Source organism: Apteryx rowi, unplaced genomic scaffold (genome assembly GCF_003343035.1).
Source record: "Apteryx rowi isolate R43461 unplaced genomic scaffold, aptRow1 scaffold_26, whole genome shotgun sequence".
Lineage (NCBI taxonomy): Eukaryota > Metazoa > Chordata > Aves > Apterygiformes > Apterygidae > Apteryx > Apteryx rowi.
Window position 1 is genome coordinate 2,320,310 of NW_020448974.1, and position 22,178 is coordinate 2,342,487.

At 40.4% G+C, this 22,178-nt stretch overlaps 1 protein-coding gene across 1 annotated transcript in view; it reads left to right on the forward strand.

The window, feature by feature from the left end:
• The first annotated feature begins 14,275 nt into the window (after window positions 1-14,275).
• PRKCA (protein kinase C alpha) overlaps window positions 14,276-22,178 on the forward strand; it is a 158,917-nt gene continuing 151,014 nt past the window's right edge. The window contains exons 1-2 of the mRNA XM_026067521.1: window positions 14,276-14,499; window positions 17,775-17,806. Of these exons, the coding sequence (XP_025923306.1) occupies window positions 14,327-14,499; window positions 17,775-17,806 (205 nt within the window). The 5' untranslated portion in view covers window positions 14,276-14,326. The remainder of the gene's footprint in view (window positions 14,500-17,774; window positions 17,807-22,178) is intronic.

A 22,178-nucleotide genomic window follows, 5' to 3' on the forward strand; every position in this document is an offset into this window, starting at 1 on the left:
TGCTGCCAGTCCACAAGCTTCCCAAATGACCCTCAGTTCAGTGGTTCCTCTCTTAAAAATACAGGCATCCACAAAAGGATAGTTACATATTAACTCTTTGTATTTATTCTGATCCCAGTAAACAGAAGATAAAAGGTTCCTTGTGTTGCTTCTAATAAAGGATGAAATAATCATCACATGTTGGATTCGTACATAATGCAGGAATTCAAACATCAATCTTTGCTGAAAATGTCGCCTCTCTGGTTGTTTCTGCAGAGCATCTCCTGTTGGGACTGTTGTTTTTAAAACAACGTTTTCTCCGCTTTTTTTAGAGGATGCGGATGTTTGGAAGAAGATAGTGGATCAAATGATGGAGCTATCACTGAGAAGCTTTTGTTTATCACTTGAGCTTGTGCACTTCCATTTACCAAACAGTCCCAAGAGTTATCACAAAATGTTTTGAGGCAAAATGATTAGTGATGGAATGACATTGGTACTGTCATATTCCTCCAGTGACAATACCAATGTCACTCCAGTTTACAGTAGATGATGATCTGGCCTGAAACTTTAGGCTTCATGGGCCTATTTTGTCTGACTTACGTCGTCAGTAAGCATCTTTCTAATAAAAGATACCTAAAAGTAGTAGAGACAGGGCTCATAATACTAGTGCTGTAGGAAAAATGAAATAATGATTCTTGATTGTGCTTATTTGTGATAAGGGTTCAAACTTAAATCACTTTTCCAGGTGGTAAAAACACCTGTTTTGACTCTGGGATTTGGGGTCATCAAGCCAAAGCTACACAAATATACATCAGCGAAGCTTCTGATCACTGCAGTTCTCCTAATTTAGCAGATTTTAACTGCAGGAACATCTCAAGTGCAACCAAAATAACATTTGTGTAATCATTGTTCCACAGTTTGGTGTTTCTAATCTAAGTATCCTCCTTCCCTGCTGACTCACAGCCTGTGAGGGGGAGTGAGGGACATTTGAAGCTCAAATGAGAAGCTAGGTTATGTCAAACTCTTACTGCTATGATCTTAAATATTTTTTTTTTATTTTTGTTCTATAAAGTTTTTCTGTTTATATTTAAAACATAAACTTTAGTGACAACATGAAACAACTGGGAACGTGCTAGTTCTCAGAAAGAAAGTGCTGTGAATGTCTTGCTCAAAATATTTACCCAATACGCAATGCCACAGGGCAAAGTACAATTGCTAAATCAGCAGCAAAATTTGACTTTCTATTTGCTGTATTTACATCCTTTTATTTTTTCATTTGTCACAGCCTGCTTCTTCCTCTTCTTTCTTTACAAAATTTCATAAATGTCTTTTCCCTTCCCAGCACACCACAGTGCTGTAAYGAAACTTCTTGCCTCTGGTTTAAATCCTTTCTTAGATCTGCCAGCTATTTTGATTACATTCTTGTCTGTGTTTAAAACAGTACAGGAATAGATAGGTGCAATTTCATCTAATTCAACATTGACCATACGAGCATTTTTCACGGCGATCACCAGATGGCACAATGTACTCTACCATGTACAATACAGATGTACACTTGAACTGAAAGGTTTTCTATACTACTTTAAGAAAAAAGACATAATAGAAAATCCGTGTTGAATAATGGGCACATTAATGTTTCTTTCATAGTTTTTGAATATCTGTTGTGTGTGATAACTTTACTATTTTTTAAATTGGAAGTAAAACTGAATAATTGYGTATGAAACTGAAAGAAAAATGTTTAAGTATGCATTTTACATGGCTGCATAATAACTGCCAATATTGTGATTCCTACTGAAAACTATTTTTCAGCAATAAGAATGTATGTTGCAAATAACTGTATCTTTTCCAGAAACTGGAGAGGATGTGATTATTATTGTATGGGTTCATCTTGGCAGAGCATCAGCAAACCAATCTAATTCTTTCTGCATTTGGTGATAGTATGCAATTATATATGTCATCTAATTTCCCATCAAATCCAACCCACTCCTTAAGCACATGAATAACTTTGTGTTATTTATTTATTATTATAGCTCCTAGAAACCCTATCATGAAGCAGAACTTCATTTTGCTAGTGACCGTATAAATACAGAGCAGATTGAAGGTCTCTACCACAGACAGTATTATACTCTAAGGGAGAAATGCTAGCTATAATCAGAGACAGGAGTGCAAGCACATGTTGAGACAATATTGGCTAGCATCTTGTGTGAAAGTATCGGTATCACTGCAGCCTAACCCTTAGCAGGTTTTGTGCTAGCATAACCTTTAAGGAGAATATGCAGGAGGGATGTCAGCTCAGCAGAAGCTATGTTGCCCAGACCAAAACATGAAGGGCAGCACAGCAGAGATCAAAAGCACATACTGGAAGAGGTAGCAATTAAAAGATGGAGACTGGCATTACTGGCTGATCAAAGCAGCTTCAGTAAGGAAAAAGAGATAGAGAAAGGGTAAGCTAGCAAAGGCCTTAAAAGTGAAGACAGAAAATGTCATGTGACAGAGAAGAAAAAAATAGTAGGGGGACACTAGAAGAAAAATGATGATGAAAAATGGTCCCTGCAGCAGTGCTCTTCATTGATACCGGGCAGTCGCTTGTGCTGCCAAGACAAGAGGAAACGACATTGTAATAATCACAAGACAAGATATAAGAATCTGGTCAAGATTTTGAAGCTGCTGGGACAGGAATTGGTCTCTCTTAGAGAAGTTATGCAGAAAGTCTGCAAAAACTAGACAGAGACTAGAGGTCGGTTCACTGCGAGGTGCCAGTTCCACCAGCTAATGAACCTGACCTTACCTCCTTCCATCAGTCTGCCTCTCTGCTTCTGCTGATGCCACAGTTTTAATGACATTGTGGGGTATGCCATGCCTCTGATCCTGCCACAGACTTTCTTGCAGTCTGTCCTTCTGGACGATGAGTGTTGGGTCTGTTACGCCCAGGAGCTCCACGGTTCTCAAGCCTTTATGGGTGTTATTCAAGCAGGAAATGCACAACATGGCACAGTCAGTTCAAAATGCAGATGCTGTTCACATCAACAGAAATGTACTGATTGGGGATACTGAGGCAAATGTTAAAGAGAGGCCTAAACATTCCTTACGTGCCAGCATCCCCGGCAGAGGCACTCTCTCTGGCATAAAAGCTGGGCGTGGGACTGTGCTCAGACCAACAATCTCATCCTTTTCCTGCAAGAATAAGGTTCTGATTCAAGCTTCTTTCACTCTGTCCCCTTTGTTTCACATGGCAGTCACTAGCTTTTCATGTGTACCCCCATCCATCTCTCCAGCGGATGAAGAGATGATGGTCAGATGACTAACGGATGTACCTGTGTTCCTCTGTGGGAGCAGCTGTTAAGTTACAGGTCCAGTCATTACCCTTCATATTGCCAAGATAGTTCAATTAATACTTGTTGAGAGTTCGTTTACGCACTGCTCAAACATTTTTATCACCTCCACTGAATACATCTGATATTAAGTGAGTGCTCCACTGCACTGAAGAGATAATGAATAAAAAGTGAGAAGGTAAACTGAGTCATTTTCGATCTTAAAGAAAAATAATTGCGTTCAGTTCTGTACAAGCTGAGACTGTTCCCACTTCCTAAATATTAGTTGCATTTAATATTTAATATAGAGCTGCATAGATCATTTAGATTTATACATTCATTATTAGCAGCATATTTAGCCAGACAGAAGCCAAAATCCATCTGATGATATAATTATTTTCCAGTGAAAGTTTATGTTTCACATCTTCGGAGATGTTGAAAGTAAACACACAGCAACTGATACTGACCTTCAGGTCTCAATGACATACAAAGTAAACAGTGTCTATATAATTCTTGAATAGATTATTTTCACTCAGCAGCATATTTTTGGGGCAAACACCACTTCTAGTTACCACTGATGCTGCAAAATGGTTTTGCTGAATTTAGTGAAATAATTCTAGAATTATGATGGTGTAAATTATAATTTTAGTCCTAGGCCTTAAATCACTTCAAGCATTTACCAGTTTACTGCAAGTGCAGTATTAGAATATCCATCTTGTATTAACCTGAGGTGTTAAAAGACTGGCACTGACAAATTTCCAGGTGATATCAGGCCTATACTCTTTCCCAGAGGCATGAAGGTTTTTTAGTTCTCACATACATTAAATTCATAATATACAAAAACAGAGAGTATTTTAAAGCCACTTCCTCCTCTCCGCCTTCTCATTTCCTGCACTGAAAATCCAGAGAATCTCTCGCTCACAGTTGTACTGTGACCCAAATATTGTAAAACAGTCTGTTCCTCTGTTACATATTCATCAAAATTCTGTGTAAAAATCCTGTTTTATATTTCTTCATCAGGAAGGCTAAATTATGAAGCTTTGAGGACAAATTATTCTCTATGAGGCTTTGAATCTGCCATGAACAGATCTGCAAGGGACATTTCTTTTTGAGACGGACCAGCATAATAAAAGCATAGTATGATGCCACAGACCTTTCCACCTTCATGGCCTTCTCGGTGGATTGCCTCTCCCTCCGCGCAGCTGGGCACACACAGGTTTCATTCAAGGAAGGAGCCAATCAGCCACCATAACGGAAAATAGGAGGCTAGAAAAGATATCGTGCTCTCCAAGCCCAAACCAAACAGTCCCTCTTCTCCCATCAAGCTTGTGACAAAGTTTTCAAGATTCCCTTCATCATTATTTTCCTGCTTTCTATTAAGCCAGCAGGATAAATACCACTGATTTCAATCAGAGCAGCATCTGGCGCTGTGTATATATATACATATATATGTATAGATGTATTGCCTCAGGTTGTCTTCTTGTTTACAAGCTAGAGAGAGTTCAGACTTGGTCAGGATCTGATACAAGTTCTCCAAGGAAAAAACAGTGCTGTAGGAATGCACTTAACATTTGCAGTACATCAAAAATGTCATTAGCATTTTCCCACTTTGCGATCCAGCAGAGCAATTCTTGCTAGTTTTTGTCCTAGAGTGACTCTATTCCTCCTGGAAAAGGAGCTCTGCGGGTAAATAAGAGCACTTTAAAATTGTTTTAGCCTCACTTGGCACATCGCCATTATACTATCAGAAAGCCCAGCTGCCACCAGATTTATTTACTGCTATTCTTTAGTTTTCCCAGATGATGGATAAGACAATCAATAATCAAGAAGCTGTTTGATATATTCATCCACATTAAAAACTTCACTGAAAAGTACACGTGTCTAAAAGCAGCCTAGAATCAATGCTTTTTGGCTGTGTCAGAAGCTTCCACCGGTATCACCTAATATATCGACAGCTTCAATCTAGATAGATCCTATGATCTCTATTAACTCATGGATATTATCTGTTAAATTCTTTCTGGGCATAAGTCCAGAGTGTTCCAGATGAACAAATCTACCTTGTTTGTATTTCAGCTCCTGTGCTCTGTACAGTGTAATCAAAAAGTGGATACTGATCTCCCTTATGGCCTAAACCAAAACCTTCTCAAGCCAGCCAAAGTCTTTTCATTGGCCTCATTTTGGGCTTTTTTATGGGATTTCATCACTGTTTTTATACCTGATTTAAATCAATTTATATGCAATTAACAAAATTACAAAATCAGGGATTTGTCCCAAATCTTTATTAATCAACAAAAATAGCTGACAATAATTTTCTTCATATATGTTTCCTCATATACATGGAGCAAATTTACTCCAAAAGCTGAAATTCCCTACTTTACTCTTGACTGACAAGATTGCAAAGGTTGAAAATAAAGTCTCAGAGCTGAAACCATCACAAAACATTGGGAAGGTCAGTGACTTTTACAAGCTGAGTTTTAAAAGTGTACTTGAAAGTTTAAACTAAGTGGGTGAGCTTAGGACTAATGTGATAGTATTTGTCTTGAGCTAGACATTTTGTTAGAAAATCATGCTACTATTTAAGCTTCCTCATACACCTCTGTCAATGCGGCCCATTTCTGATGCTCATGGCATCACATTATTCTGTGTCTGGATCCTGTTAACAGACTCATCTCGTACCAAGAAGTATGGAACTTTTATGGTGTGGACCATTAGAGAGTATGAAGATATCAATAAACTAATTTCACTTTGTGACAGCCTCTAATCTCCAGCAATAAATCCAGGATGAAGCCTTTCTAAGAGGAAGCAGATTTTGAAGTGGTCGGTATCAATAACTGGAATCAGATTTTCAGAAAGGCTCAAATTCTATTTAGCAACTAAATGAAGGCCATGCTGTCAAAAGTGCCCACTCTATTTGAAGTAAACTTTTGGCATACTGAGTTCTTCTGAAAATGTAGCTACCTGTCTTGGTTTCCAGAAGGCCACTCAGCTACTTTGACAATCTCCGCATGTGTGTACTAGTATCTCTGAAATTTTTGATTCTGGTGTTGTAACCTGCCTTATCATCTAGCCACCTTTTTATTGTAGTTTTGCATTTATTTTGTAATATTATGCAAAAAATTCAGAGGAATATAGCTCATGTCCTATAGACCAATTCCCTTTATTTATTGCACATGGAGATACTAAGATGCTGTCAGCTTTTTGGCAACAGAATGGAAAAAAAACTGCAGTAGTTCTGATGTTGCCAGGACTGATATCAGAGACATTATTGCAAGTTTAAATTTTGAAAAGAGAAGAAGTCCAAATGTTTTGGAAAGAACAGGTCATGAACACTCTAGGAAGCRCACAATATTTCTGAGGCAACGTGAAAATACTCAGAAAGCATGCGTATGTATGTTTGCTACTAACTTTATTTCATTTTCCTTTGCATTTCTAGAAACAATCTCATTTTTTACCTAATGTCAGCTAGGCATGTGACCATTAAAAAGAAGGTCACTGTATTTTCCATGGCCATCAGAATATATTCAGGTTGAGTAATATTACTCCCCTGTAGAACCTGGCTTTACAACCATTCCAAAGCTTTTTAAAGAAAGCTAGCTGGCTAGCTCTTATATCACAAACAGGATATAATATATCTGGAACAAAATCCTGCCACTTGGATATGGGATGCCCTGTTTTTTTCCTTAGCAGCATTGTGGGTAAGATGTCTGATTTTAAAATGATGTTTTCTGGAACAGAACTATTTTAAAATATAATTCATGTTGAAAGAGCATCTGTAGTGTTTTATTTTCTTACAAATAGCAATTTGGGGCTATTAAGGTCACCATACCTTCTGAAACGGAATGGTAGCATGTGACATACTTAAAGCAACCTAAAGAGATGTTCCCTTGTTATGATATGTATTAGTCTGCTAATCTTTTCAGTCTTTAATCCACAGTACTGGATTAAAAGACCAAAAATAGTCTCTACTGTTTTTAAAGGACAGTTCCGGCTTTTTGGGAAATGAAAATTCTGATGAGGAAACTGAATGAGTGATAAATGCTAACAAACAGAATCCTTTCTAGCGTTAGGCCATCGAGGCAGAGAGGTCCTTCCACACTTTTTTTTTTAGTTAGCTGTCTCTTAGCTTTTTAAAGGAACTTTTTGAAATTAATGTCAGCCTGTGTTTTGTGCGTCAGTGTTTTCTCTTTTCAGTTCTTCTAAGTCAAACAAATATTTTAAAGTTGTGTTTGTCCAGCCAAACTCTTGTCATTTCAATTATTAGTGTTTCCATAAGTTTAAACACTTGTGTAGAGTACAGACAGACATGGTAAAATTGGGAATCATACCACTGGAAACGGTAWCCTGCTTTCTCTACGTCAGCATGCCATAATAAAACGGTGGCACAGAAAAAGAAGAGTATATCCAGTATATTCCAGCTGATATGATTTTGTTTTCCTCTCATGCGTTTATTCTGCAGAATAAACAAAAGGAGACATACAAGTTAAAATTCCTTATATCTGTGATAAACAATATTCAGATGCCAAAAATAATAATTTTAACTACAATTTATATAATATCTGTTTACACCTTATTTTCACATGGCAAAGTTCTGCTCAGCTTACTCTTGGAAAAGTATCACCCCTTTCAAAAGAAGATTTGTGTGAATATGGTAAATAAGATATACTGAACATTTCACATGGAATGTAGTGGGAAATTTCTCCTTGACATTGATGTCAGCAATATTAGATCACATGGCCCAGAAGTAGTATAAATCAACTGTAAGTATCATGAGCTCATCTGATACTAGGCATTCATATAATTCATGATATTCCAAGGCAGATGTTTTCCAGCAACCAAGTGGTATAAAATAATTTACTCTCTGTCCCAGTGTAGTGCCAGAAAAGCTCACTGGAGTTTACAACAGTCTATCAGGAAAAGGCTTCACAACAGCGTAGTGACTCAGCTTTCCTAACCTGGTTTTGATATTTTAATCTTCAAGGGATTGCATACACATACCAGCCAATGTTCTTTTTAACGAAGAATTTAAATCCTACATGTACAGTTTACAATTTTGCTCCAAAATTACTGGAAAAAAAAACAGGCTTTCCAGGATAATTTTTCATCAGCTTTTTAGCAGTGAAATGTGGTGGTGGTACAGTTGTGGTACTGGTTCAGGTAGGGCCAGTCTAACCCAGTATGTTGTCTCTAACAGTGAACACAGATGCATGCCTAAGCAAAGTGAGAACAGGGCAAGCATATATGATACTTGCTCTTAATAATTTCTCAGTTTCTGACCATTTTCAGTGCAGGAAATTTTCTGAGCCAGCTGTGGTCTGTCTGTTTAGTAACATCCAACGTCTGTCCCAGGGGCTTCCTGCCCCAACGTTGTCCTTTGGTTCTTCTGGGCAAGGAATCCAGGGGTCAATTGTCCAATGCAGAACCAACTACTTGGTTTCTTTTAAACCTCTCTGCCATGTTTGTCTAAATAAATAATAGAGGCACTCTTGTTTAGTTGGTACAAGAGAGGTTTGTTCTTTTCCACATTGTTGTGACCGCTTTGTTTGGTTCTTTTAAAGTCTGAGTCTTTCTGCCTTTCTTGTGTGTACAGTTGAAGACTGAAAATTTGCTTACATAAGAGAATTGTTCTCATGCACTCAAAAGAATGTGAATTATTTTTTGGAAGTGTAATTCAAAATTTTCCAGAGTGATTGCTGGTAGGAAGGACAAAATCTGCAAAATAACAATGATAGCAAATATTCCAGCTGAGCCAGAAATGTTTGTTTATACAATCTACAAAGACTCAAAAACCCATGATACATCCCRAAGGACTCCCATCACATTTCAGTATATAACAGCATCAAGCTCTGACATTAAGCTATATAACTAGGAGATATTTTAGTATGCTTCTAATACAAGATATGAAAAAAGAAAACAATAGGTTGTCACTCAGTATTCTGATGAGGACATTGATATAAAAAAACTGATAATAAATTTTACTTTCAACATTTTATATATCATTAGCCATTTATTTCCAATTCTATGGAGAGCTGCTATGAGGGTAATTCACAGCCAGCTACAAGCTACCTGTATGAAATATATATTTTGCACCACTTTGGAGGGAACACAGGATGAAATAATGGCATAATTTACAGGTAGCAAAGGGAAGTGGRATTTTGCTGATTAGAACGTATCAGTGAATGGCAATTTCATCCCTGGCAAATGAATGGTTTTTATGATACACCATTTTTGTCCATAATGTTTCAGAAGTATTTTTTCTATGAAGTTTCATCTTGCATAAGATTWTTTTCCGTACTTAGTCTTCTTTCTGACTGTGTTTTGATGCATACATTCAAACTTTCACATTAGTACTAGCATATGTAAACAAGCTGTCTGTTGCATGGAATAATTTAATAATAAAATCTGTCTAATGACCCAGTGATGTATCCAGTAATGATCCAACCTGCAATGTGGGTAACTTCGAGGAAGGAAGCAGAGATGAGAATCCGTATTGATACAGAGAGACACAGATACAGATGTACAGACCCGGATGTACACATATAGATACAGAAAGACACAGAAAGATACAGATACCAGTGTTGATATAGAAAAATACAGAATATTTTTACCTCCTCACCACACAAATACAAGCATGCACATACACACAAACACGCACACAAATACACATCCTACCCATTTCTTATTTTTGGAAACATTTAGGGTTCATTGTTGCCAAAGCGTCTGGATGAGAACAATAAACAGAATTTTGCCAATGAATGTGTAATAGGACCTGGAATATATAGGAGTCGTGGAGCTTTTCTCAGAATTAATAGCTACTGGACATGACATAGCAATCAGACTTGTGAAAAAGAACTTCAAAACTAAACTCTATAACTGATTTCAAGTAAAGATAGAAACAAACAAATATGTGTGGAAAAAGAAATTTGGAAAACCTGGCCTCTGAAATTTGACTCTGAAGTCTGGATAGTCGGGGAAGCTGATAACTGATTTTGATTTAATTATGGTTAATAATTCCACAATAGTTGCCAACAGAAATGTCTCATAAACTGACTGTGTGAAAATTCCTTTGAAAGATGAGACCAGATGAAGCAAATAATTTGCAGACAACTGTTTTGCAGTGATCAAGTCATCCTCCCAACAGGGGTTAGGGAAACAGCTACTTGTTCTGGTACTTTCTAGAAAAGGAAGTGGTTGTAATTTGCTTTGAAATATAAGGAGAAATTAGGTCGTGAACTTCCTTATAGGTCTCAGAGCAGGAACTGATCCCTGTTTGCCAAAAATTTCTTATGAGTAGGAAATAATAAAATAGAGGGCTGCAATTGCCAAAGAAGGAGACAGAGTTCTCCTTGGCTTTGTCTCCGAGTYGATCTAACACAGCGCAGAGCCCTTAATTAGGGACAGAACAGTCCAGACACTTTCTGTTTAGGAAAAGAGACACTTTTTTGATTGCTTTTTGATCCAAAAATGATTTAGGCTGATCCAACAGATGAGTAAAGAGAGAAACCATTTCACAGGCAGCAAAGTAACTCTAAGCAGTTTGAAACCTCTTTCACAGTGGACCCAGATGCTCGTACTTACAGACCTAGGAGGGAACTGACACAAATGCAGAAAGGACTTGAGACAGTTGTGCTTACTACAGCGATAATCTAAGTTCTTCAGAGAAAAACTCGTACACTTTGCAATGGGAACTTCTAGCAGAGATGAGCTCTGTTGGACATTATCCAAGTATTCACACGGGAGTAAATTTGTTACCAGAAGACCCCATAAAATGGAGTCAGGAATTCTGGAGCTAATTGCCAGGAGATTGGAAAAGCTGGTACTCTGATTTAATAACCACGTATATGCCTGAACACAAACAACGATAATGCTGACTCCTCGTCCAGATGGCCTGAATCAGAAACAAATTGCAAACACTACCCGAAGCAGGAGAGCGAGGCATGGGTTGCTGATGGGAATGTGTGCACTCAGGAAGAGATAGCAGACATCTTTCTTCCAATAATTTGCAGGAGCATGAGTTCCTGTATCACCCACAGAGCTTGAATGCAGAGTGGTAAAAATGAATGTCCAAGCAATTAAAAGCCTCCCAGCAAGAGGATGCTGATATTAGGACAGCATATACTAAAAGCATCTGGTGAATGGACCACAGTATCCCTCCATACTCTCATTGTAAGAGCATCCTGGTCATAATGGCAAATCTTGAAATTTCAAGTTGAAATATTATCTCCAAGATGGGGAAAAAGCATTTTGTAAGTGGTATGTATATAAAATACAATAATAAGGGAAGCTGTATATTACATGCAATAAGGAAATGTTATGTTTTATCTCTTTTGGGGGGAATTGCTATGTACAAATAAAGGATTTTTTTCTCTTGCCTGATGTGTTTATTCACCCTGTACAAATCATTATTATGATACTAGATAAAATGACAAAGACAGAGTAAAGTACCTTGTAGTGTCAGTACTGGTGTGGTTTGGCTTTTCCTTGGGGTAATCAGCAGGTGTTGGAAGCGGGAGGCTGCGACACCAGCAGGTGCTGCAGCAAATGAATCTTGACCAGAGTCAATCTCAGGAAAGAAACTGGAATCCAAAATGACTCTGGAGGTTTGTGAAAGTCTAAACAACAACAAMAAAAAAAGCAGGGATGAGGAATATTTCAGAAGAACTGCAGAGTTCTGATCTAAATGAATGATATAGTTGGGTGTCCACATTTCAATCCAACATTTTCTGGATTTGATGAAATGTCATGGACATAGCAGTTCAGCCAGCCTGGATCCAGAAACCTAGGCTTTAAAATTACGGACAAGATAACATGTGCAACAAGTTATTTCCGTTCTGTGGTAAATGTCCACGTGCACAAATTTTTCCATCAGCAAATAAGACTTAATTTGAATTAATTGGCCTTCTTTCTTTCTTTCTTGCGAAACAAAGTGTATTACATGTGCCTAAAGAGGCAGCCTAAAGAGTATGTAAATATATTGCGGTGGAGGAGCTTTTATTATGCACCCATTCCACATATGTGAAAATTTGTAACTGTGGGAGTAAAATTTATAAACAAAATTATGGAACGCATGCATTGTGTTTCAATGTACCTGCAGCTGTGCTTTATGCTCTGTGTTTTTCTGAAGGTATGGAGAAGCTGCACAAGTTGCTGTATGAGATGGTGTTTGCATGCTGTGTGCGGACAATGTTTCTATGTCCAGGGACTTGTGAACATTTTAACTGTCATGTGAAAAAAAGAAGTTGAAGGGTTTTGTTATGTTACAGAATACATGGTTGCATTGGGAATATGCTGCATGAAAACATGGTAAAAGTCTTTTGTGTATGTGGTGGATGCATTAATTGGTAAAAAAGACTTGCTGTGTGTTTCTTACTCTTTTTGTTGAGGATATTTGTATTGTATGATAAATGTATACGGCACATCGCAGCAGGGGCAAGACGCTGAGGCCCCTCTTCTCATGTATGTGTTGTGTATCCAGCATATACTGTGCGACGCGCGTTTGTTTAGCAAGGCCTCAGACAGCATTTGCACGTGCGCTGTTGGGTTCGCGGGCTGCAGGAAGGGGAAGGAGAGCGTCCGTTCGTTTGTTGTGGCGGTGGAGTAACGCGTGCGCCCGGGCAGGCGCCGGAAGCGCGCGGCGCAGGTAGCCGCTTCCAGCCGGCGGGGACGGGGGCTGCACGTGGCACCTAACAGCCGCTGGGACGAGCGAAGGCGGAAGGCGGGCGGCTGCGCCGGTCGCCCGGTGGCTGCCGCTCCGGGGCTGCGAGTGTCGGTGTCCCACGGAGGTGTCCGGCCTGCGGCGGCACGGCCCCGGGACAGCTGCTCTCTGCTGGGCGCCCTGGTGGGGCCCCCGGGGTGGCAGCTTCCACAGCCAACGCGGAGGAAACAGCACGTGTGTGTGCGTGAGGAGGGCAGCGGCACGGTGTGTGTGCGCCTGTGTGACGGGAGCTGGTTGTGCATGTGTGTGAAGGGAGCCCGCTGTCGTGTGTGCGTGCGTGTGTGTGTGTGTGTGAGAGAGAGGAGCCAGTTACTCTGTGTCTGTGTACATGCGGGTGTCTGAAAGGAGCCAGCTGCCCTGTGTGTGTGTGTGTGTGTGTGTGTGAAAAGAGCTGGTTGTGCGTGTGTGAAACGAGCTGGCTGTCGTGTGTGTGTGTGTGTGTGAGAGAGAGAGAGAGAGAGAGGAGCCAGTTACTCTGTGTGTGTGTGTACATGCAGGTGTCTGAAAGGAGCCAGCTGCCCTTTGTGTGTGTGTGTGTGTGTGAGAGAGAGGAGGGCAGCTGCACTGTGTGTGTGTGTGTGTGTGTGTGAAAAGAGCTGGCTGTGCGTGTGTGAAACGAGCCGGCTGTCATGTGTGCGTGTGTGTGTGTGAGAGAGAGAGAAAGGAGCTGGTTAGTGTCTGTGTGTGTGTAGGGAACTGGTTGCTCTGCGTGTGTGTGCGTGTGTGTAGGGAGCCGCTTGCTGCGTGTGGTGTGTGTTTAGGGAGCTGGTTGTTGTGTGTGTGTAGGGAGCTCGTTGCTCTGTGTGTGTGTAGGGAGCTTATTGCCGCGCGTGTGTGAGTGTGTGTGTGTGTAGGGAGCTGATTGCCGTGTGCGTGTGTAGCTCGTTGCCGTGTGTGCGCTCGGCCGTGCAGGGAGCCGCGTGTGCGCTGTGAGCGCGCGTGAGGCGGGGGCGGGCTGACGAGAGGCGGCAGGTGCTGCCGGCCCGGCCCGGCCCCCCCCCCGGTGCCTCCCCCCGACCCCCCCCCCACGGCGCGCGAGCTCCCCCCGGCGGGGGGCGGCCCCGCAGCCCGGCCCGGCCCGGGCGGCCCCGCCTGCGCCCGGGGGCTCGGCGGCCTGGCGGGCGGAGCGGCCGGCGCGGGCGCGGGGCTGGGATCCTCCTCCCGCTCCCTACGCGCCGCTCCGACGTCAGGCGCGGGAGCGGGAGGCAGCGCCCAGCGCCGCCGCTGCCAGAGTCTCGGCGGCTGCCGGACGGGGCGGACGTCGGGGCGGCGACTCCCGGCGCGGCCCGTCTGCCGGCAGGGGGGTGGAGGAGAGGAGGGTGCTATGGCCGACGTGTTCCCGGGCTCCGAGCCCGGCGCGGCCCCGGACGCGGCGCGCCGCTTCGCTCGCAAGGGGGCCCTGAGGCAGAAGAACGTGCACGAGGTGAAGGAGCACAAATTCATCGCGCGCTTCTTCAAGCAGCCCACCTTCTGCAGCCACTGCACCGACTTCATCTGGTGAGGCGCCCCGCCGCCCCGGCCCCCCCCGCCGCCGCCGGGCTCCCCCCGGCCGCCGCCCGCGCCCGGTACCTCCCCGGTGCCGCCTCTGCGCAGCCCTCGCGCCGAGGGCGCCGATTCCGCCCCTTTTCGGGCGGGTGAGTCCCGCTGCTGCTCGGGCCGGGGGGGGGGAAGCCTCTTCCCCCCCCCCCCCGACCCCAACGCCGCTTTTCGTGGCCGGCGCCAGCGCGCGAAGCCCCCGGGGCGGCGGGGGGCGGCGGAGCCGGGGCCGCCGCGGCGACCGGGCACCTGCCCCGCGGCTCAGCTCCGCTGCCCCCTCGCTGCCGTTAACTTCTGCTCCCTGTTTGCTTCCACCCCGCTGCCCACGCAGGGCAGCAGACCGGGAGCGCGCGGTGGCTCCGCGGCCGGATCCTCGCCTCTAGGAAGGAGATCTTATATTTTATTTTTAGGAGAATGGTTCCTGCTAGGGAGGAAGGGAGAGAGGCTCTTCCTACCGACGCCCTCATTACTAAGCCCTTGGGGAGGGGAAATAAAGGTGCCTCTGGGATCCTGCCGTGCCCTCGCCCGGGCGGGATCGCAGCTCTGCTGCAGGCCGGGCCACGCTGCTGCCCTGGCCCGGCATGGCTCGGCCTGGCCCGCCGTGGCCTGGCCCGCCGTGGCTCGGCCCTGACTTCAGCCTTCCGTCTCCTGCGGYGTGGCGGGAGCGCGAAGTGCCCGCTCGCGCCCTGCGCCCTCGGCTAGGCGAGGCAATCCCGGCGGGTGCGGGCGCTTGGGTCCCAGCTGAGTATTCTGCACCTTCTGCTAGCACGCGGCGGGAACAACCTTGTGCTTCCTTTCCTCTCGTCTAGGAAGGGACGAGGCTTAATCGTCAGCGCTGCTCTGCTCCCGAAGTTGCCGAGGGTTTCCCCGCAGGTTTCCTTGCTGCGGTCGAGACCTGTGGCTCCTTTTAGCCAACTTTAGAGAAAGGTCAAGAGAGGGATGCGCCCAGCTGGCTCTGTGTTCGTGGGCAGGTGTCTCGTGCTTTCCGCAAGCGTTCGTGTCCCTGGGCACAGACCTTGGCCTGCCTTCCCRTGTTTTCCTCGGTCTGCGTGCTGGAGAGTCTGTGGCTGCTCCAGAAATGATTAAGATATATTTGCAGAGTAAGGGGTTTGAGGGAAGGGAAAGGAAAGCTGAGGTGGGTGGACTGCAGGAGAAGCAAGCCGACTTCTTTGAGAGTGCGTGTTTTGTTTTGTTTTGAATTTTTCCTGCTTGAAAGAAAATAATCGCAAAGTTCGGTATCGTAAAAGTGGCAGACCTTTGGAAACTGCTTCAAAATTATTTCCAAACAGAGGGAATTGGGAGGTGTGAAAGAATGCTGCAGGGTTATTGTCAGCCCGTGTTTGTGCAGATAACTAACACAATTAAAAAAACAGCAGAATACTGTGATGAGAAAAGGCACCTGATCACAGGATGTAATTGAAAGGGGAAGGATATCCTGTAGTTGACAGGTGGCAAGAGTAGCTGTGGTCTTTGTTCTTTCTTGCTAGTAAGTCTAGGAAGCTCTTAACATTCTTCAGAACAGCATGTGGCAGCTCCAAAACTTCTGTTTCATTTCCTCAACTGAAGTTAGATGAAGCATTCTTTATGCCGTAAGATGCTTATTCGAGATGCATCTGTTTCCAAAATGATGATGTGTGGCTATTAGCATGCCTTGTGAGGTATAAAGAATAGTAAGTACAACCTTTCAACAGACTGTAATCTCTATGCAAATAGACTTTTTTTGTTGTTTTTAGATTATACTTGGTCAGGTATTGTTTACCAAAATAATTTACTGCCCCTTTATTTTCTTAAACAACTTTCATCTATCTGCTTCATTTCTGAAATGTTGGCTTTTKGGGGGGGGGAGATTTTACTCAAAATACATCACAACTGACTAGTGTGGAATAGACTAACTAGACCGCGGTTGGTTAGTGTGTGAATTCAGCTCAAATGCTGAAGAATGGCTATGCTTTCAGTACATATTAGAGGGATGTTCTTTACAAATAAGTCCATTTGAAAGGACAAAAAACTACCTAAAGCCTATTTCATGTTCTTAGTTCTGCTGTCAGCTTTCCTGGTTTTACTGTCTCATTTGCACACTTTCAGTACATGCTTTTTACCTTTGTGAAGACAAGACATGACAACAATAAAGTGACATTATAGTGTAGTCCCATATGCTGCCAAGTAAGCACACAGTTTTATATTTCTTTTGGATATCTTAGTTTAGGCCTATTTATAACAACAGTAGAAGTTTACAAAAATAATCAAAGTTGTATAATGTGAGTTTTCATCTGAATTAAYTGTGTACCAAAGGTTTTGTCCGTTCTCTACCTTACAAAAAAGGGGGAGGTATATTTTTATTACATTACCACAAAGTCCATATTTCAATTTCATGGCTTCTACACTTAGTTGGTTTTGGTTTGTTAGTCTCTTAGAATAAGTAACTCCAACTGTCCAGATGAAAAATGTTCTATAAAGAGGGAAAATACAGAGAAATGTTTATAAGTTGAATACCCAAAACATTTATTTTTGAGGAAAGAGTGTTGAATGTTTAAAAGTAAATAAATAAGGCAACAATATGGCATCTTGCCAGAGGTTTAGTATGTATTTGAACTCTGGATAGCATGTAGAACACTTGTGTATCACTGTATTCATAGGTAAAATATTATGTGCATATTTATATTTTGTTATGGAAATTAAGGAAGCTGAAAGAAGAGTTTGTTTTAAGTTAGTGGCCTTTTTTTATAATTCATATTGAAACAAGCAAAACCTTTAACCTTCCCACTTTCCATGCAATAGACTACTGGTATCTAGCTGAGATGCATAACAATATCAGTAAGCATCACTAAAATTTGGTTTAGAAACTGTTTGGTTTGTTTTATAGGCCTTTCTTAGAACTTGGAATGTTTTATGTTGCTGTTAAGTATACATGTGGCATGCAGTGAGTTGAAATATTATGCAGTAATCACAGATGATGTTAATTGTAGATCCAAAATAGCTTGTGAAATAATAATAATAATAATAATAAAAAAAAATTGTTGCCAGAAGCTGAAATTACATAGCTGGTGACAGCTATTGTTCTCTGCTTTGAAATGGGTGGGCTGTTCTGTGTTGTATATTTTTAAATCTGTTGCTGTCTTAGTAAAATTTAAAGTAATTTAATATGAAGCTATTTTTATTTTATACTAGATTAATGAGAAGAAATGATAACTAAACATATTAAGACAGGTGTTCTTTTTCTTTTCTTTTTTATACAGGGGATTTGGGAAACAAGGATTTCAGTGCCAAGGTAAGCCACAAATGGTTTGTTGGTTAGCATACTCTGTTGCATCTTACTTGAAAGGTAGCTAAAACTGAAGCCTGCAGCAAGATGGAAACAATTAAGCCTGGAACAGCTAAGCGAGTATCTCTCCCTATGTAAATTTTAAATGAAGACAATTATTTAATTAAATAACTGTTGTTATTTATTGATCAATCAAATAATCGTTTATATTGTAATAATAAAAGATTATGGTCTTTTTCGGATGTCTTCTCACATTAAATGTCATATAATCTGCATATAGTGCAGCTTCTAACTTTTCATGAAGATAATCTGTGCAATTTAGATTTTGCACAGACCGTTTTTTACATCAGAAGCTCTTGTCTGTGTGGGCGTTTTGGAAAATGGATTCACTTTTTAGTCATATGGCTTCCTTTCATAATCCAAACTCCCTGTTTTTAATCTTCATACATTGTACATTTAGGAGGACCTTTGGTTTGAACTACATTTTAGGACAGGCAGCATTTTTCTGTGTTATGTAATGTTCAATTACAAAAAAAAACACATACAAAACCACCTAATAACTCACTGATTTAATAAATTTTATTAACAGTTAGAAATTGAAAGCTGATATAGTGGAAGATAACTATTTGTATGAAAACCAGGGCATGATATGCTATGTTCTCACATATTCTGTACTATTGCCAAAGTTTTATCTTTATTTAGCATTTAATCATAAAATAACCCCACCCAGCTATTGTTTTTTTTTTTTCTTTTTTTCCCCTGTCATATGTTTACCTAATTGTGATGAGGCTTTTTCTTGTCCCTTTCTCTTCCCCCACCTTCTTCCCTTTCATCGGACGTACTTATGTACCTTGTGTACTCATTAGCTAGCCTTTTGGTAGTTTCTTTCATTACATTTTTTTTAATGGTTGCTTGCTAATGGTTTAGAGCACATTTAACTATCCTGAATATTGCTTTTATTTAATAGTAGGTGAAATTATTTCTTCTGTGGTATTTTTGTGAAAGTTGATGCTAGTTGATACTTCTTGAAATTATACCTCTGAGAAACTGAATGTAAAAAAGATGATGCCCTTTAAAGTTGTTGCAATAAGTATTTTTCTTTCTGCAAGTAGAAACCTGAAGGACTGCATGACATTTCTAACACATACTGAAAATATTGCATGCTATGTTTTAATGTAAGCGTGCAACCATGGTCTTAACCATAAATCTTATAGACAACTGCCTTTATGTCCCTAGATGTTAATATTAAATTCTGTAGATATCCTCTAGTTTTCTGCTACTCGTTRCATCCAGAGCCATACCACAGATCATTTTGTAGTCTTCAGTCAGTAACGGAGTAGCATTTCCTAAATTCCTGTCCATTCAGGATAGTTGCCTGGTCTCTAGTTAAGGAATTATTTAGATGTTTATTAGAGAATTCCATTGATATACAGAAAATAATTGTCGAATTTACAAAATTTACAGAGGATAACTATATAATTTAAATGCAGCTCCAGCGTTGACTTTCTTCTATCTTCCAGTCAGGCAGCTAGTGGCTTAGATTGGACACAATCCGCTAATCTGAGCCACAGATGGGAATCAGTATAGCAGTTTGTTTCCAGTATATTTTCTTCTATGGCTGGAATTCCTTCTACTATCAGATTATTTTATTTACCTAAGAATGGTTTTGTCTGATAAGGACTAATCTTTGTCAAGCTAGGTAAAAATTTAAATTTGGTCTTCCCTCCAAACACCATACTTGAACATAAGCAAGAATGTAAGTAAGAGAGAAGCTTGCCCCCCCCCCTTTTTTTTTTAAATAGTTCAGTACTTCAGAAGTGATATTTTCCTGGAATCTAAATATGTTCAAACCTGCCTTTTGTCTGCAACCAAGCAAGATTCCTCATTGCCTCTTTGATGAAGACTGTGTTGTACTTCAGCATTTTGTCTGCATTCTTACACAGACAAAATCTGTTTAAAAAAAAAAAAAAGGCTGTTCTGAGTTCTCAGTTTTATTGTAGTTTGCAGAATGTTGTCAGTGAACTAATAAGTTTGAGAGGTGGGTCTTTTTGTGGAGGTGGTGGTGGGTTTTTGCCATAATCAAAATCCAAGAGCTGGCCAAATAGTCTTCAAAAATTAAACTTCTGTGATAAAGTAAAGCAGCTGAATCAAAAATTTTCAGTTGATCTTTCTAAAGTTTCAATTAAAACATCACAAAAACCATTCTTACAGTGTAAGACTGACACTTCTCTCTTTAAGTTTTTTTTTTTTTATCTCTTAGAAAATGTGAGGAATGGAGTACAGGTAGCAGACTCTTGGAGCTAAAGCTAGAAAGACATATGTAGTGATCAAAATTAGAGTATGAAGAATTAAAAGAATTGTATGAAACTAGAAGGTAGGATACAAAAAAACCCTCAGTTTTTAATTAAGTGACTGTCTTCACAGAAAAGAATGACAAATGAAGAACATAATGGAAATTTCAGTATGACATGAGGGAAAGGAAAGAATATTATAGTGACAGCTCCTAGTATAACTATAGTTCTTGGTCCGTCAGAGTTTCCATTATAAGAAACTGTTTTTCAGCTCTGTTTTCAAGAGTGCTGTAAAATCTCCTGCTAGACAGAAACTTGATGTCAGGCAAGTTTAAGAGTTGGGTGATTTTAGTATTGCCAAAGTTGCTTGAAATTCTTCTGGCCTTAGTTACCAAGGGGAAGAGGAGAAGTCCATAATAGTAACGCATCAAACTCAAATGATGTTTCAGCTCTAAGAAGCTGCAACTATTCTATGAATTTTTGTGCTAGTAATTTATAAATTTATGAATTAAACAAAAGTCCTGGCTTAATGTTTATGCAGTATTAACTGTTGCAGCAAGCACAGTGTATGCTTATATATTTTTAAAACTTTCTTTAAAAGAAAGTCTCAGACAAGATGCAATGCAAGTTTTATTTTTAAGTGACACCCTCAAAAGAGCAGATTTATTTAAATTAAAACTTAATGTTATAGTCTAATGTTCTTTTTACCATTAATACTTTTTTTCATTAGATTTTCTTTGAGCCTTGGAACATATTTTCAATTGTATGGAATTATTTTCTTTTTCTGATTTCCATGCCCATGTTTCTGCTGTAGTGCTCAGCTTCAGTATTGCATAAGGACGTTTAAATGAGTTCTTTAGAGTCAAAGAGAAACACTTTTTAAAATTTCATTAGAAATCTCTGCAAAACTTTTTTTTTKTGTGTGCTTGTTTTAATATTACAGGATCCCTATAAATTTACAAAAGACATAAATTAATCTTTGGTATTGCTTTTAATCCCTTAATGCTGCAGAGGTTCAGGGCACCGTTGCATTATTACTGTGCAAATGCTTAGCAAAAGACAGTCCATGTCCTAAATTGCTCGTCTGTCTTAACGTATGTATCCTAATGTGAGTAGCTACAGAATATACCAGCAAGTAGATATTCAGAATTGCCACTTAAGCTTATAGCTATAAGTTGCTATACATTACTTCATGCAGCAGTTGTAGAGTGTTGTTATTTTATGGTGTGATTGGGAATATGTTCTTCAGACAGAGGGTTTGCAGTCGGGAAGTGTCCATGAAAAAGTTCTGTGCCTATCTTTGGTATACGTGAATCTGAAAATGAAGTTGAAAGTGCAAGTTCAGGGGGATTAACTGTCTCCTAGGAATGTATTTTTACTGACTCCTGTTATTAGGAAGCATTTTGTTGTTGTTCCTGTTTGAAATGTATGTTTCATTGTAGATTTATACATAGACTACTCTAAAATACTGTGCTTTTGAAACAGGAGTTCTTATTCTGCTGTATTGTTTTTCTGTTGATTTTCTTTGTGGTAGTGAAAACATGATGGTAAGATTATTTTGTGAGTTATGGCTTTGTTTTTCTTACGTTGTCAAGCAGGACAACAAGCTGTCTGTGACACTGAAAGCTTTTTTTCTAACATGCACCTGGAAATAATGCAAGAAGAATGTGAAAAATAGAATAATTTTAAATATTTTTTTTGAGTCTGCCACAATATGAAAGTTCTTTTTTTAAGAAAGCAGACTTTAAATCAAGCAAGCTTTTAAGTTAAGTTTTTGGCTTTATCTTTCTATTGATATTGAATGTTATACACTCTCTGAGTTACCTATTTTTGTTTTCGTCTTATTTCTAAGAGAAGTATTTTTTGGTGAACAGAGAGCAAAAATTAGTGATTCAGTGGGATGTGAAGGATATATGTTGAAGAACATGTATGCACATATGTTTTGCAGTTGTTTTAAGTTTGAAACTGAAAGGTCAGCCAGTTCCTTGAGGCAAAAATATTTTTTAGTTACAGTAGTGTACGTGTGACCAGCCCTTGTTCCTGATCAAAGGCCCACTATTAATTCTCTCACAAATGGTCAAAATTTG